This window comes from Sturnira hondurensis, unplaced genomic scaffold, assembly GCF_014824575.4.
Source record: "Sturnira hondurensis isolate 20B ecotype Veracruz unplaced genomic scaffold, ASM1482457v3 Scaffold0002840, whole genome shotgun sequence".
NCBI classification, from domain to species: Eukaryota; Metazoa; Chordata; class Mammalia; order Chiroptera; family Phyllostomidae; genus Sturnira; species Sturnira hondurensis.
The window spans coordinates 24600446-24616933 of record NW_028075471.1 but is presented as its reverse complement, the minus strand read 5'-3'; the positions used below and the strand labels follow the sequence as shown (position 1 = coordinate 24616933).

The window sequence follows — 16488 nt, the reverse complement described above, 5'->3', positions numbered from 1 at the left end:
AATATAAAATAAACAATGAGTAAGAAAGGGCTTTGAAACCCATAAAGTGCTGCACTGGAGGAGGTTAGCGCTGCCTTCCTCTTCTGCAAACAGCCCCTGCCAAAGCGCCCATTAGTGAGTCAGCGTCATCAGCTCAAAGACATGAGAAAGAAGTCACTGTTACCAGGAAGAAAGGCACAGCGTCCAGACCCTCTGCTGTGCTTCCTGGGCTGACAATTTCTTCCTACAGGCCTGGGGAAACAGAATTTGAACCTATTCACCACTCTAAGAGGTCTCCTTATTTCCAAAAGCCTCCGGGATAAATCTAGTTCAAGTGTGGTTGTTTCTGGCATATGGCTATACAGTGATGAAATGAGGTCAGAAAAGTTTCTAACCAAATGTAGATACACATTTCAGAAAATGCTCCCAGGAATCATTTCAAAATAAAAAGTGGCATTGTGAACTCCGCTCCACATCCCATGTTTCATCGTTAACATCTCCAGTACTGCTGCTGACACGGAGGAGGGTGGGGGCGTGGCTTTGGGCCCCGGACCAAGGGGACAGCGCCCATTCACTGGCCGTCATGACGTCTCTGGGCTCACTGGAGGCCTTTGTGGGAACACGCCAAAATGGGCTTGGTGCTTCGTGTCTAGGCTTTTTGTCCATGTTGGGAATGGAGAGGCAACAGACTTCTATTGTAGTTTTCTTGGGTGCTCCCCTGTGTGCACCCACTCTGACACAGAACTGTACCCACCTGGTCCCCCGTGTCCTCCACTGACAAAGAGGAGAGATCAGGCCAGCTTTCTGTCCTTGAGCTATCAGCTCTCTACCTGGGAAACAGAAGGTGCTCAGTAAAGGGGACTGAGTAAGTGAAGGAAAAAACTACACTTATAAGATTCACTTTTTGTTAAAGTAAAATGTTCCTTTATATCATACTCATATGCAACCTTTGGATTCAGTGACATAGCTAACACATGCTGTGTAGGCAGTACATTTATGTAAGTTAAAGCAGCTAAACACTGAAATTAGGAAATGAAACAGACTGGTTGCCGAGGTTACATGAGAAAGGTGACTACGGTCTATGTGTCCAAGAACTAACATGATTCATGTATGAGTTTAATTGAGACTTTTCTTGGGCATCTACTATGGCACAATTTCCAGGCCCAGAAGGCAGGAGGCAAAGTCAGGCAGGCTCACGCTCTCGGGCAGGCGGGCGCTGGGGAGGGAGAGCACCCAGTAGATGCTGTGGTGGGTGTGAATCTCAGGGCTGAGACCACTGTAGAGGGCAGCTGATGACAGCTGGGGCGAGGGGGCCTCCAGAGGGCTCCCCAGAGAGGTGATGCTTGAACTGAAGCACAAGTCACCTTAAAACAAAGAAACAGGCGTTCCAGGCAGAGAGAAAGTCTGAGGCCCCCGTGGCTCCACCAGCAGAGAGAAGGCTGTGCACACAAGATAGGCAGCAGTGGAGGACAGACAGGAAGGACAGGGACCACAGGTGATGGGCGGCTCTATGGGCTAAGCATCTCTCAGGCACCTTCAGTGAGGGAGGAGCTGTATTAGACTCTTCCCTCAAGGGGCCCAGAATCTACTTTAAAAAGTTATTAAGAGGTACTAATTGGTAGTTACAGAACAGTTACAGAAAAGTAAAGTACAGCACAGGGAATATAATCAGTAATATTGTGATAACTACACATGGTGCCAGGTGGGTACTGGAAATATTGGGGGGAACTCTGTAACGTACATGACTGCCTAACCACTATGCTGTACACTGGAAGCAAATACAAAACAGTGATGAATGCAGACTATAGTTGAAAAATAAGATTTAAAAACAAGATTACAAGCAATAGGTGAAGGGTCAGTTAAGAAAATGTTGAGGAGCACACAGGAAGGAAAAATGGAAGCAGACACTTAATTCAAGGTAACTTAGTGGGTATCTGAACTTCAAGATCTGGCTTTAGATGAAATCACAGCTCTTAAAATAGAGGATAAGAGGAAAATTAGGTGTGACCTTAGGAGTTAGTTGTACATGTTTTAGAATTCTGAAAGACAAGGGATTTTTTTAAATAAAAAAGAAGTTTCTCTCTCTCCATAGAGACAGCGTCTCCAATTGTATTTATTGCTGTCGCTGAAGCCCCCGTCTTATCTTAGAGTCACTGAGGACACCTCCAGGAATCTAACTGCTGGGCAGAGATGAGAGTGCTCATATCTGTGCCCTAAGCACAGAGCCCCAGGAGGATGCACCGGCCCTGCCCCTCGGCCCAAACTCAGGTCTCTCCTGCAGTCCCCCGAAGGAGTGTGTGTGCAAAGGTGGTGAGACACCATAAAATGCAGCGCATATTAAAGCGGCAACGTGGTTTTGCATTGCTTATTTTTTATGTGATAAAGAAATCAGTATCCATTTAAAAGAAGGAATAGCTAAGTGCCTGTTTTAGTGCTGTAATAAAGTTACTTCTTTCACTGTTAGTGACTAATAGAATCTAAGCTATTTTCAGGGAAAAGTAAAACATTAATCAGAATTCCCCTTAAGAATGACAACACACAGGTACATCTGTGGCAAATGAGACTTTGTCTCTTCCAAATGCTGCAAAAGTGAAGGCACTTGATACAGAGGACACCGTGCAGAGGATGAATGAAAACAGGAAGTCCCCCCGAATACCAGGACTTTCAGTTCACATCACAGTTGATCCCCAGGGACTGGGCTGACCGCAGGCTTGTGCATTTGCTTGTACCTGATCCGTATTGTGTTTTTACACCTTTTAATTCTGTCTGTGGAAGAGGGGCAAAGGCATGGCCATTGAAAGGCTTTCTTTTCTTCCCATTAACTAATTGTCAAAAAGAAAGAGAAGTATAATAAATACAATTACAAGGTACAAACAAGTAAAATTTGGAAATAACAGAAATATTGTGGAAGCATGTTCGTTATGTTTACTGTAACTTCAGCCTTCTAAAGATTCCATTTCTCAGCCTTCCAACGCCTGGGCCAATCACTATTGAGGCTAAGATCACATGTTGAATTAGCCATCAACTCTAAGAATGTATGTGAGGTTTCCATCATTAGTTAATGGACATTAATGATGGTACTTGTTTCCTCCAGACTAATTCTTTTTCTTCTCTATTCTATTTTATTGCGGTTAGCATCACGCTGCTCTTCCTGCAAGTACTGAACTAGCACGGGATTTGAATATGACACTCCTAAATAAATGACTTACTCCATCTCCTGTGATCTATTCACACTCTGTCTTCAGAGCGAGTCTTGGTCTCTCACCGCAGTGGCGGCAGCGGCCTGCTGTTGTCCAACATGTGCGACATTTCCGGACAGGGGAACTGGGGTGCTGGCACGTAGTCCCAAGACAGAAGACTCTGCGGGTCTACAGTGTTCACCGCTGGACACATGCCGCCACTTTCCCTGTCAGTCAGCTCTCGCTGAACCTACTGGCAGTGACTGCGGAATCCTTCTGGGCCCGTTCCGTTGCTGAAGAGGAAAGCTAAGATGAAGGGCATGCCACTCCGAATGCACGTGCTACTCGGCCTAGCAATCACGACACTGGTGCACGCTGCAGACCGGAAAGCAGATTGCCCGCAGTTATGCACGTGTGAAATCAGGCCTTGGTTTACGCCCCGATCCACTTATATGGACGCCTCTACTGTGGACTGTAACGATTTAGGGCTTTTAAATGTCCCAGCCAGGCTGCCTGCTGACACACAGATTCTGCTCCTGCAGACTAACAACATTGCCAAAATTGAACACACCATAGACTTTCCAGTGAACCTGACTGGCCTGGACTTATCACAAAACAATTTATCTTCAGTCACCAATCTTAATGTCAGGAAGATGCCTCAGCTCCTTTCCGTGTACCTAGAGGAGAACAAGCTCACAGGGCTGCCTGACAAATGTCTGTCGGGACTGAGCCACTTACAAGAACTGTATATTAATCACAACTTGCTCTCTGCAATTTCGCCAGGAGCCTTTATCGGCCTACACAATCTTCTCCGGCTTCATCTCAATTCAAACAGATTGCAGATGATCGACAGCAAGTGGTTCGACGCTCTTCCCAATCTGGAGATTTTGATGATTGGGGAGAATCCAATCATCAAAATCAAAGACATGAACTTTAAGCCACTTATCAATCTTCGCAGCCTGGTTATAGCTGGTATAAACCTCACGGAAATACCAGATAACGCCTTGGTGGGGCTTGACAACTTAGAGAGCATCTCTTTTTATGACAACCGGCTTATGAAAGTGCCCCACGTTGCTCTTCAAAAAGTTGCAAACCTCAAATTTTTGGATCTCAATAAGAACCCCATTAACCGAATCCGGAGAGGTGACTTTAGCAACATGCTGCACCTGAAGGAGGTGGGGATAAACAACATGCCCGAGCTGGTTTCCATCGACAGTCTGGCCGTGGATAACTTGCCAGATTTAAGAAAAATAGAAGCGACTAACAACCCCAGGTTGTCTTACATCCACCCCAACGCATTCTTCAGGCTGCCCAAGCTGGAGTCGCTCATGCTGAACAGCAACGCCCTCAGCGCCCTGTACCACGGTACGATCGAGGCCCTGCCCAGCCTCAAGGAGATCAGCATACACAGCAATCCCATCAGGTGCGACTGTGTCATCCGCTGGATCAATATGAACAAAACCAACATCCGATTTATGGAGCCAGAGTCCCTGTTCTGCGTGGACCCACCTGAATTCCAAGGCCAAAATGTCCGGCAGGTGCATTTCCGGGAAATGATGGAAATCTGTCTCCCTCTTATAGGGCCGGAGAGCTTTCCTTCCAACCTGGACTTAGAAGCTGGGAGCTATGTTTCCTTACACTGCAGAGCTACAGCGGAGCCACAGCCCGAAATCTACTGGGTGACACCATCTGGTCAGAAACTCTTGCCTAACACTCTGATGGACAAGTTCTATGTTCATTCTGAAGGCACGCTAGATATAAGTGGTATAGCCCTGGAAGAAGGGGGGTTATACACTTGCATAGCAACTAATCTGGTTGGTGCTGACTTAAAGTCTGTTATGATCAAAGTGGATGGTTCTTTTCCCCAGGATAACAACGGATCCTTGAACATCAAGATAAAAGATGTTCAGGCCAATTCAGTTCTGGTGTCTTGGAAGGCAAGTTCTAAGGTTCTGAAATCCAGTGTGAAGTGGACAGCCTTTGTCAAGACAGACAATTCCCATGCCGCCCAAAGTGCTCGAATACCTTCCAATGTCAAGGTTTATAATCTCACTCATCTGAACCCATCAACTGAGTATAACATTTGTATTGATGTCCCCACCGTCTATCAGAAACACAGAAAACAGTGTGTTAATGTCACCACAAAGGGGTTGGACCCTGATCAAAAAGAATATGAAAAGAATGACATCACAACATTTATTGTCTGCCTTGCAGGCTTTCTGGGGATTGTCAGCATGACAGGTCTTTGCAGCTGGCTCTTTAACAAAATGAACTGTGATACTGGACAAAACTATGTGATGAGTTACTTACAGAAACCAGCCTGCAAGTTCAGTGAGCTTTATCCTCCTCTGATCGACCTCTGGGAAGCAGGTGAAGAAAAAAGTACAGCATTGGAAGTGAAAGCAACTGTTATAGGTGTGCCAACTGATGTATCTTAAAAACAACAGACTAAATCTACTTCAGAGAAAAGCCCAAGAGTGTAGTTGTGCTTGGGGGGAAAGAGCATAGAAATATTACTTTCTAGAAGAAAGTTTAAGCTTCACTGATGCTGCTCCTGACCAATGGAAATTGTACAAGTTCAGCATTTTAATTTACTGGCTTCAAAGGGTACTGTGGCAACCAAATAAGATAATTCCATTTTCTATAACTTTCATGTAACTTTTATGTCTGGACTGCAGTTACAGTGGACGAAAACATTTCTGTATTTTTTTTAAGTATATAAGAGTAGTCGAACTGAGCAATACCTCCTACTGTGTTGTATTACACATATTAGCCACGAGTTTTCACAGTGACCAGATAAACTTGAATTGACACGTGGTGTAATAAAATGGACAAATTCTGTAGAATAGACACAGTGAGTATGTGGGCCTCTTTTATAAGAAAAAATACATTTTGGATTAAAATCAATTGCTTTTGTCTTGTTTTTGTTTTTAAATAAAGAATAATTTCTGGGAAATGTCATCTGTCTAGATATCATTTAAATGACATTTTTTAAAAGTGTATTTCTATAATGAAATTTGAAATGCTGAGGGTAACACTCTTTTACTGGGTTCTGTAACTACATTTTTATAATGCACAAAAATGGATTGAGAAGGCACTTACCAATACTGAAATCATCACACTGTATTTAACCCTTTCACTAGTGATGAAAAGAAATTCCCTAGTAAAATATGTATTCATTTAGATATTTTCTTTTCTTAATAAGAAGCTTTAGTGGTGGATTTAATTATTAAGTTCACATAATGTAAATCACTATCTGAGGAACTGAAAGCCTTATTTTGATAATTAGTAGTAACTCAACTTTAAATGCTTGCTTTGCAGAACATATTGCCAAATTTTGGCAGGACTTAAGATCTAGATGTGACCTTCAAATCTTTTTATGATTCTAAACACTCAATGCACTTTACTTCAATGATAAGCAAATAATCCAATAATGTTCTATGTTGCAAACGTAGCAATGAAATATGTTCTACAAAACCCCAAAGGAAGGACATTTATATACTTACACAGCAACTAACCTTACAAGTGCTGACTTGAAGTCTGGTCAAAGTAGGTGGTCTTTTTACTCCAGAATAACAATGATTTTTTTTTATTTTAGAAGACTGGGATTTTCCAAGACGAAAATTGAAGAATTTACTTTTAAAATCTATTGTATTCTGGGGTGTTGAATTCATAGTAGACGTTTATAGGTTCCATCTTATGAAATTCTCCCTTTTATTTACTTTACCCCAATATAAAAATGGCATGAGCCAGGTAATTCCAGAGTTGAGCAAAAATTTAAGAGGACAACTTTCTTAATGAAAGGAAAATCTTGGAAAAATTCAGAGTAAAAAAAATAAGTGCAGTTCTCTATGACTCCATTTAAGGCACCTAAAAACACAGCTTAAAAAAAAAACAACTAAGATTCATTGAATTTAACTGCCAAGAACACAACTGATTATTTAAGAGTTTTATATAGTAAATATGTAACTTTTACTTGAGAAAAAACCCAGCCAGTGTCTTTTAGGGTTTTAGTTGTATTTACAAACAAAAACCCAGAGCCATGAGAAATAAACGTACTTGTGTACAAAGGAGATATCCTGAAACAATGAAAAACCATCTGAGATAATAAGCCACACTTTTTATAGGCAAATCACTTATCTCTGCAAAGCTACAAGGTTTCCATGTTAATTGCTCTGTACCTGCTCCTAATCAAGTGTTCAACTTTTCTTACAGTAGCTTGCTGTATAGTGTCAACATGTCATTGTCCTGTAAACATTCCCTGTACTGTAGTCATATCAACTTATTTGTTAATACTAGACTTTCGCTTTTGTGATAGCATTGATGGTTTGTAATTAAATCCTAGCTGTTTTTCACAATGTGGAAGGTAATTGTTATGAACTCTTTGCAATGAAAAAACAAACTGTGTTCACATAACACAAACAAAATTTGAGGCTTGATAATTCAGTGTGTTTCCCAAACACGGGTTTTACAACCTGATGAATCACTATCACACAGTGGCTGACATTAGAATTTATCAGCAAGACATGCTCGTACATCACGAGAGGGTTTCAGCACCACGGACAGAGCTTTTTAAGAGAGCCAGGCTATTTGTCAAAAGAGAGGAGCTGAAGTGTGACCTATTAGGATGCAGGTATTGTATAGATCAGCAAGAACTTTTTCAGGTATCCGGTGTGTTTTTCAAACCTATCTGCATAAAGAACTATAACAAACATATCCTAAAGCTGAGAATCCATTTCAAGCTACATTTTCTTGGGGAAATTGTGGCAAATAAGCACTCTAAATAGACATCCAATGCTGAGCATTGAAAGGAAGTATTTTTGTTACAGCCAAATAAATACAGAGGCTCAAAGCAAAACATGATGTTTGCTTGATTAAATTTTAATCTAAACTGACAGTAAGAGAGAAAAAAACATTTGCTTCAGCAACAAGAATGGCATTTCACGCTCCCTATGTTTCCCTCTAAATCTCACATAAAATCGGCAAAGTCCTGGCCTCAGTGCCCGAGGCACGTAACTCACAATTGAGTGGCATCACCTGGGTGCACTGGCAAACTTCAGCTATGCGAAAACTGTGAAGTTCATACCTTTATGAATTCCAAAGGACCCCCTCATCTGGTATAGAAGAAAACATTGTTTCACAAAAACAAATTTTAAAATATATATATTGTCTCATTTAGACTAGAAAATAAAATTCAATTTTTAAAAATAAGTATACCCAATTGAATATAAGAATGTATAAAAGCACTGTGGAGAGAAATGTGTTATTGTCAGCATGTCATGCTGCCAGTCACATGCAGATCATTTTTACAGAAAAAAATATGAAATATATTTATGGTACATACATCAGCCTTTTGATACTGATTTCAGTTCTTATTTTAATTAAATGAAGCATTAAGTGAAACTACATATCAGCAAGCTTAAGCTTAAAATTATAATTCATTGAACTATATTTTATTTACATTTCAAAAATACCCATGCATAGCTATTAGTTACTGGAGACACAGAAGTGAATAGAACAAATTCTTCACCATTTTGGGGCCCACATTCTACTGGATTACACTCTGGTTGTATATTGCTGTTTTCACAAACATGTCTTAACTACATTATTTACTGGGGCCCCAGCTGCAAACCACACTTTCAAAGGAGCATACTTTCATACACAGAAAATTTTACTTGGTCTAAAATGTTTCACTTATCACAACATGCTTTTACTATATCACAATATAGAAACTTAAGTCAAATTTATTATTGAAACTTATTTATTATGCACTATAGATAGGAATTAGCCTAATACCAGACTAATTTAGCCTAGACTGCTTAAATCAAGAAGCATGTCTACTAACCATAAACTATTTCTAGGCAAAGAAAAATGGATAAATACATGTTTCCTCTACTTTAAAAATAGAGACATTGACCACANGATTTCAGTTCTTAATTTATTTTAATTAAATGAAGCATTAAGTGAAACTACATATCAGCAAGCTTAAGCTTAAAATTATAATTCCTTCATCTATTCATTGAACTATATTTTATTTACATTTCAAAAATACTCATGCATGGCTATTAGTTACTGGAGACACAGAAGTGAATAGAACAAATTCTTCACCATTTGGGGGCCCACATTCTACTGGATTACACTCTGGTTGTATATTGCTGTTTTCACAAACATGTCTTAACTACATTATTTACTGGGGCCCCAGCTGCAAACCACACTTTCAAAGGAGCATACTTTCATACACAGAAAATTTTACTTGGTCTAAAATGTTTCACTTATCACAACATGCTTTTACTATATCACAATATAGAAACTTAAGTCAAATTTATTATTGAAACTTATTTATTATGCACTATAGATAGGAATTAGCCTAATACCAGACTAATTTAGCCTAGACTGCTTAAATCAAGAAGCATGTCTACTAACCATAAACTATTTCTAGGCAAAGAAAAATGGATAAATACATGTTTCCTCTACTTTAAAAATAGAGACATTGACCACATAGGAAATATAACAAGTTAAATTCAAGAAGGCAATCTAGCATTGACAAAATGTTTATTTATTTTACAAAGAAAACAATCCATTCTTATAAGATCTTTCAACAACTATGAAGGAAAACCTTCAAATTCCATGGATTAACTTTTTACATGAAAAATCAGAAGTGATATGTCAGTAATCAATAGAGCAAACAATAAAATCAACTAAAAGTTTAAAAGTACATATTTGCTAAAAAGGAACATTTCTGATAAAATATTCTCACAACTACCAAAAATAGAAGAAAAAATTCTCACTGTATGAGCGGGGCCTGCAAAAACTTCCAAAATTATCCTCTGGAGAGCAGGCCCCTTGCAATACAGGCTTCCCCCACTAGGTGAGTGTTCTGGGGACCCATCTGTGTCAGTGCACCAGCTGGCGTTGTTGTGAGAGGCTGTGTTTGGCTTCAGAGCATTTTTTTTCCAGCCTCTTTCAACACATTTGCCCATTTCATGCTGGGTGATTAAGAGCACACCTGTCCACTCCACATTAAGTGTTCTGCAGTTTTTGACCAAAAATAGCATGACCTTTGTGCCCTACCCTCTCTATTCACCTGATCTCTCTCTCTCTCTGAGAGACTTTTTTATTTCCCCGGATGAAAAAAGTCCTCAAAGGGAAACATTTCGCTGATATGGAAGAAGTGAAACAAACAAACCAAAAGCACTAAAAGGCATCAAAATTGATTAGTTCAAAAAACTGTTTTGAGCAATGGAAAAAAAAAATCTAAGTAGGTGTATTGCATCCCATGAGGAGTACTTTGAAGGTGACTGAAGTTTAAACATGTTAAGAATAAATACACAGTTTCATACATAAATTCCAGGAGGGTTATTTTGGTCCCCCCTGGGACATTACCCATTAAATGGCGACTTGGGCTTCATTCCACCTGGAAATGAGGAACAATGAATAGTGATTATATTGTGACACCTTTTCTTGGATCCAATGTCTCTCACTTTCTCTCTCTTTTTAACTTCACAAAACATTTAAAAAATAAGAGTTGTCTGTTTGTTTAAGAAAATGGTTGTCATAGATATGTTTACTGTATCAAACATCCTAATGGTCATTTGGGGACAGAGCTAAACAGAAAGACTACAGTGACCTCCACACTCAGTTCCACAGCCCCCACTACAGTTATGTCATTTCACCCTGGCTAACACACTGCTCACTAGGTGGTCGCCTGGGAGCATGGCCGTATTGTCCTGGAGGAGAAAAGCCACAACTACGATCAAAATGCTACACTCACTATCACCAAGCTCTGGAAAAAGAAAGAAATGAACTCATTTCAGTATACCTGTGGCTGCTTTTGTGTGTTTGTTTGAAAAGTGAGGACTCCGTCTATGGTAAAAGCTGACCACCCACTTAGTTTATTTTATTTATATCTCTGAAGCAAGGGAAAAACAAAAACACTATCTGTAGACAGGAATAAAATGGCAAAATCAGAGTTAATGCTAGTAGTCACAATCCATGTAATCGATGCTTGGAATAAGGTAATAAAAGATACTAAAAAAGACTCTTCTGGTAAAATATAGGTCATTTTCTAAATTCAGACTAAACATTTCATTAATGATATAACAAAGGTGCTCTTGAATTCACTAGCAAGCGTTCAGTATTCTCAGGTGAGAAGATAAAGCATACAAAATACCACACAATTCCTTTTCAATCCCACTGAGAATAGACAAGCCCGCAGATTGGAATTGACCTGTTCCAGTTCACTTAGTTCATTTTACAGTAATACACCTCAGAGGGCTCTTAGCTTATCTTTTAAATAAGCCATACAGTCAATACCAACTAAGGGGTTAGATACATCACAGGCATGTCAATAGAACTTTCTCTTAAAATCAAACTGTGGCATTCAAATAAGGAATGAAGTGACAGCAAATATCATACATATATTCAATAACTTCAAAGTCATTATAAAAGAGTGACCCAGAGTAACAAAGCCTAACAGAGAATTCAGGCTGACGTGGGCAAGCCTTTCAGAAGAATGAACTAGAATGACATTTGAAGACCCCACAGTAATTTGTGTTTCTATCTCTATTTTCTAAGCCAAATATATTTTCAAGAAGCCAATAAGCATTACAAAGCCATGGTGAGGACAATCCAGCTTCTCCCTGAAATATGTGGCTCCACGTCTGAACTTACTGATTCTAGCCCACCTGTGATGCCCACTTAGAATGCCTCTCAACAGACAATGGAGTGAGGCGGGACCACGAGCTGACCCTCCCGGCCCTGGCGTGGAGCGAACCACCGCATAACACGCTCTCACCACATGTGACGCCAGACTCGAGGCTGATCAAGACAGGGTCATTCGTAAACCACGCGAGGGGACATGATTTGAGCAATATGGTCGAACACACCAAAAGAGTTCTTTGAAAGATGAGTAAAAAAGAAACCTAACTTTGAGAACTGAAATTAAAGTCAGAGGCCTCTGGTAGACACCCCTTTAAACCGAGGCTTCAGAGCAGAGTCGTGTATTTTATAGGAAACAAGAAACCATATCTCCAGAATGACTTTAAGGCTCCTGGCATCCCCATCTCTGTGTCCTCATCAGCTTGTCAATAAGCCAACATTGTAACGTATATATTTTCATATTAAATCACTTATTTCATCCGATTTTAAAAACACATATAAATTTACACACTTTGGATGCAAATAATTATGTGATTCTTACTACCCGATTCAAATCCTTGAGTGTGAAAATAAAAATGCTTAAAACCATGAATATGAGAAAGAAAAGGTATAAAAACAAATGAAAATATTCATTTCTCTCTACTAACAAAATCTTTACCTACACAAGTGTATAAGAATTAGTAGATTGCATTTAACAAAGGAACTACATCAGAAATAATTGAGTGAGGATAAGGGGAGTTCGCTTCTCCATTAAAAATGAATTATGTGTGTCTCAGGCCAGGCTCAGTGCTGAAATGACAATATGATGCTTGAGGTATTTTTATGGCCTGTAAAAGGTGTAGAATTAATATTCTTAATATAGTATTATACTTGAGTAAATACATATTCATATCTACTTTTTAAAATACTTTATTTATTTATTTTTAGAGAGAGGGGAAGGGAGGGAGAAAGACAGGGAGAGAAACACCAATGTGTGGTTGCCCTTCACGTGCCCCCAACTAGGGACCTGGCTCACAACTCAGGCACGTGCCCTGACTGGGGATCGATTCAGTGATCCTTCAGTTTGCAGGTGGGCACTCAACCCACTGAGCCACACCAGCCAGGGCACATTCATACCTACTTGAATAGCAACCTTAAAACAAGGAAGGGAGGGAGGGAGAAAACATCTACTGAATGCTACAAATGTGCCAGGCTAACCATTTACTAATTTGCTATGGTCTTAATAAATGCATCCTGCTATGACTCTGGCATACTGGTTTCTCTCTCTGACAGAGTTTAGCTTTGCTGGATAACCTCTCATATAGTACAAACCTTGGGGTCTGAGTAGTTCTATTTTATGAATTGGAATTTAAGAATTCGCTTGGAGGAATTCTATGAATGAATTTGTTCTAGGAGAACCAAGTTATTTAATGTAGGTTAGATGGCATGGACTGTTTGTTGATTAAAAAGGTGGCAAAAAATGTTAAATAAGAACTTGCCACTCCCCAACCCATCCATACGACGCCCATGTAGGAAGCTGGTCGCCTATGCTTCCCAGGAGAAAGGAGGCAGTCTATTAAAACAAGCAAACACTTTCATAGGTTATTGAGCTTCTGTGAGGGCAAATTGGCATGCAAACATTAATTTCATGTGCAAAGAAGTTCCTCGGTGTTCAATAAGTACTAATTTTTATTACAAATATTTGGAAGTCACTAGGCTAAACCATATTTCTATTCCAAAAGATAATGTTCCCACCTTGATTTTTTAATGAATTGTCTTCATGGAAGACATAGAACTCCATTCAAAGAATGACACTGGAAAACTACAGTAGCCAAATTCACAAACAGAGAAGTAAGGAGTGGTCCGTGTTTTCACTCATACGTGAATATTATTCGTGCACCCTTCATTCACTGAGGATCTATTATGTGCGGGACATGATATTAGCTACTAGAGATTTGCCAGCCCTGTGAGACAAAATCCCTGGCATCATAAAATGGCCCACAGGTAGGCACCAACACCTGGCTCTGGTATCAGCAATATAGGTCGGTAAAAATATGATGAGCATGGGGAGAGCATGCATGTATTTATTGGCGAGCTACAGTTTATTAGAAAGAGGCCCAGAAGAAGTTCTGAAAATGGAGACAATTTTTACACACTCTCCCAGTTGGGGAGCAGAGCAGTGTTGGGCGCAGGTTAGGGGCAGAGTGAGGACAGCAAGAGGCTGCAGAATTTGAAGAGCAAGGTGAGTGCTGATCAACTGTGAGAAGGTTCTGGAGGCAGAAAAAGCTAGAGCTGGCTTCAAAAAGAAAAAGTGGAGATACAGGTAAAAAAATCAACCTTTGTTGCTATCCATGGTGGAGACTAACATCCCAGTGGAAAATGACGAGACTGAATTCAAAACGCTGGGACTAATTCATAAGGCTACCAAATTAGACTGTCACGTTGCAACTCTGTCGCCCTCTGTAGCCAAGTCCAGTCTGCCATCCAACCCCCATTTCTCCAAGGCTGGGAATATGAGAAGTCGGAAATAAAAAAGGAAATAGACGAAGACACAGCTATACCCTGACCCCCTCAGGCCTTCCCTAATCTGACCCCCCACACACACACACACACGCACGCACACGCACACTCAAGATGCTCAAGCACATATTCGGACACACACCCTTCAAGTTTAAGGTTAGTAGAGTCCATTATTTGCCAGTTAGCTTAGTTTCGTATTTTTTCCCAGTTTTCCACGCTACTTTGTTTTTTAATTTTTCAATTACAGTTTAAATTTGATGTTATCTTATGTTAGCAGAGGGTACACAGCATGATATGTCAGACAACCCTATACTTTACCAAGCATCCTCCAGTCTTGCCAGTGCCCACCCACCTGGTACCGCACAGTCACCCCGATATTACTGACCCTATGCCGCCTGTTACGTTCCTGTGACTATTTCGTAGCTATCAGTCTGGCAGACAGTTTAAAAATCCACCTCCCATGAAATGAACAGAGGGTGACAATGTGACTCCAGTTCTCCGCTGTCTCCTCAAAGGAGAAAAAAAAACCTCTCAGTATTCTGGGCAATATAATGTAAAATTAGGGTCTATATGGTAGAATTTAACATGGGTCTAGTTCTATTTCCACTACCCATTGCATTCCTATTTCAGAAACTTCACATACACATGTTACACAGAGCTTCATAAGCAGCTAAGTATAAAAAGATGTAGGAAAAGCAGGAAAAAGTTGTGCCTCATTTCTTTGGATTCTGTTTCTGCTGCACCAAATACAGTTCTAATGGGATCTCGCAGGTATCACTTTCCTCCAATAATAGGGGAAAATCACCATCTATTATATTTTTACAGTTGAGACCTTGAACTCAAAATACTTCAAAGTGTAAAAGAGTATTTGAAGAAGTGCTGACACATGACTCAGACACTCTGGAGTTTCTAGAATTTTCTTACCATTGTGCTCTCCTAAGAAAACAAAGCTGTATTCAGATTGTCTAATACCAGTCTAATAAGGTTTTAGGGTAAAGAAGTGCATTACGTCACAATAATTTAAAGTTCAATTTTCAAAATGCACTTAAATAGTAATAGAGGAAATAAGCATTAAAGACATAATAAACATAATATAACATTAAATATAATAAAAGATAGAAGCATTAGCATAAACATTTAGAGATACTTTTGCTATTAAATTTTCTCAAAAGTATTTTTGGGGAAATATGTTTCCTACACTATTAAATGAGCTATTTTTCAATTCTTCAATATTTTTTAAAAACTTTGTTGGAGATTGTCACTTAAAACCAAGGGGGAAATTCCAAACAGAAAATAAACCGGGTGAAACCTCAGCCACCTCCTGTGACATTTCTGAGGCTGGGTGTGCCCAGAAAGGTCCACAGTGTCCTGCAGCGGGCCCCCAATTGTGGGGTGGGGCCCCCGCGCCATGGCAGGCATGCCTGCCCTGCCTCTCTCTGGCACAGGCAATAGGGAATGGCCAGGTAGCCTTTAGACATAATGCTGACTACGTGCAGCAACAGAGTGATTTCTTTGTTTTAATTGCATTGAGAGGAGTAACTCTGCCCCGTACCGGGCTCTAGTGCTCCGGCCAAAAGGTTTCGGTGAAAGCACTCAGAATGCCAGGGACAGACATGCATGCGGCTCAGCAAAGACTTCCTGGCAGAATGAGTCAGGGTTCAGCCTCGCTGAGGCCAGGATAGCTGAGACAGGAGAGAAACTACAAGATCAGTAGCCCTCGATTTTGGAACCAAAGTTAAAATCCTAACCTTGTGGGGATGTTATAAAATTCTAGTGATTACATATCTGAGTTTGAAGATATAAGATATTATCAGGTACATTGCATCTGGCATGTGAATATATTTTCCACCTCTACTCTGACGTCAGAGGGACTAGGCCAACCTACCTTGATGAATGATTGGTTACAGGGAAGGAGATATGAAGTAAAATGATCACCAGACACATCTGTGAACCCTCGGAATATTGCCACCGCTCCCAGGTGAGCGCTGTCAGGGATCGGAGGGCGCCTTTTGCGGTGGCAGTGGGCTCATCAATAAAGACGTTTGCCACATTGAGAAAAGCCAGCCTGCCATCTTGAAATGGTCTGGCTGTGGAGAGGTGTTCTATGACACCCCTCCTACGGTTTTCCTTGACTCATCATCTCAAACTTACCCTCATGATGTCACATTATCCC

At 40.3% G+C, this 16488-nt stretch overlaps 2 protein-coding genes across 3 annotated transcripts in view; one reads left to right on the top strand and one right to left on the bottom strand.

The window, feature by feature from the left end:
- The window catches only part of LRRN3 (leucine rich repeat neuronal 3), a 32378-nt gene extending 26313 nt beyond the window's left edge, over positions 1-6065 (top strand). The window contains exon 2 of the mRNA XM_037041123.1: positions 3115-6065. Within this exon, the coding sequence (XP_036897018.1) occupies positions 3470-5596 (2127 nt within the window). The 5' untranslated portion in view covers positions 3115-3469 and the 3' untranslated portion in view covers positions 5597-6065. The remainder of the gene's footprint in view (positions 1-3114) is intronic.
- IMMP2L (inner mitochondrial membrane peptidase subunit 2) overlaps positions 1-16488 on the bottom strand; it is a 643351-nt gene that overhangs the window by 336280 nt on the left and 290583 nt on the right. The window lies entirely within an intron of this gene.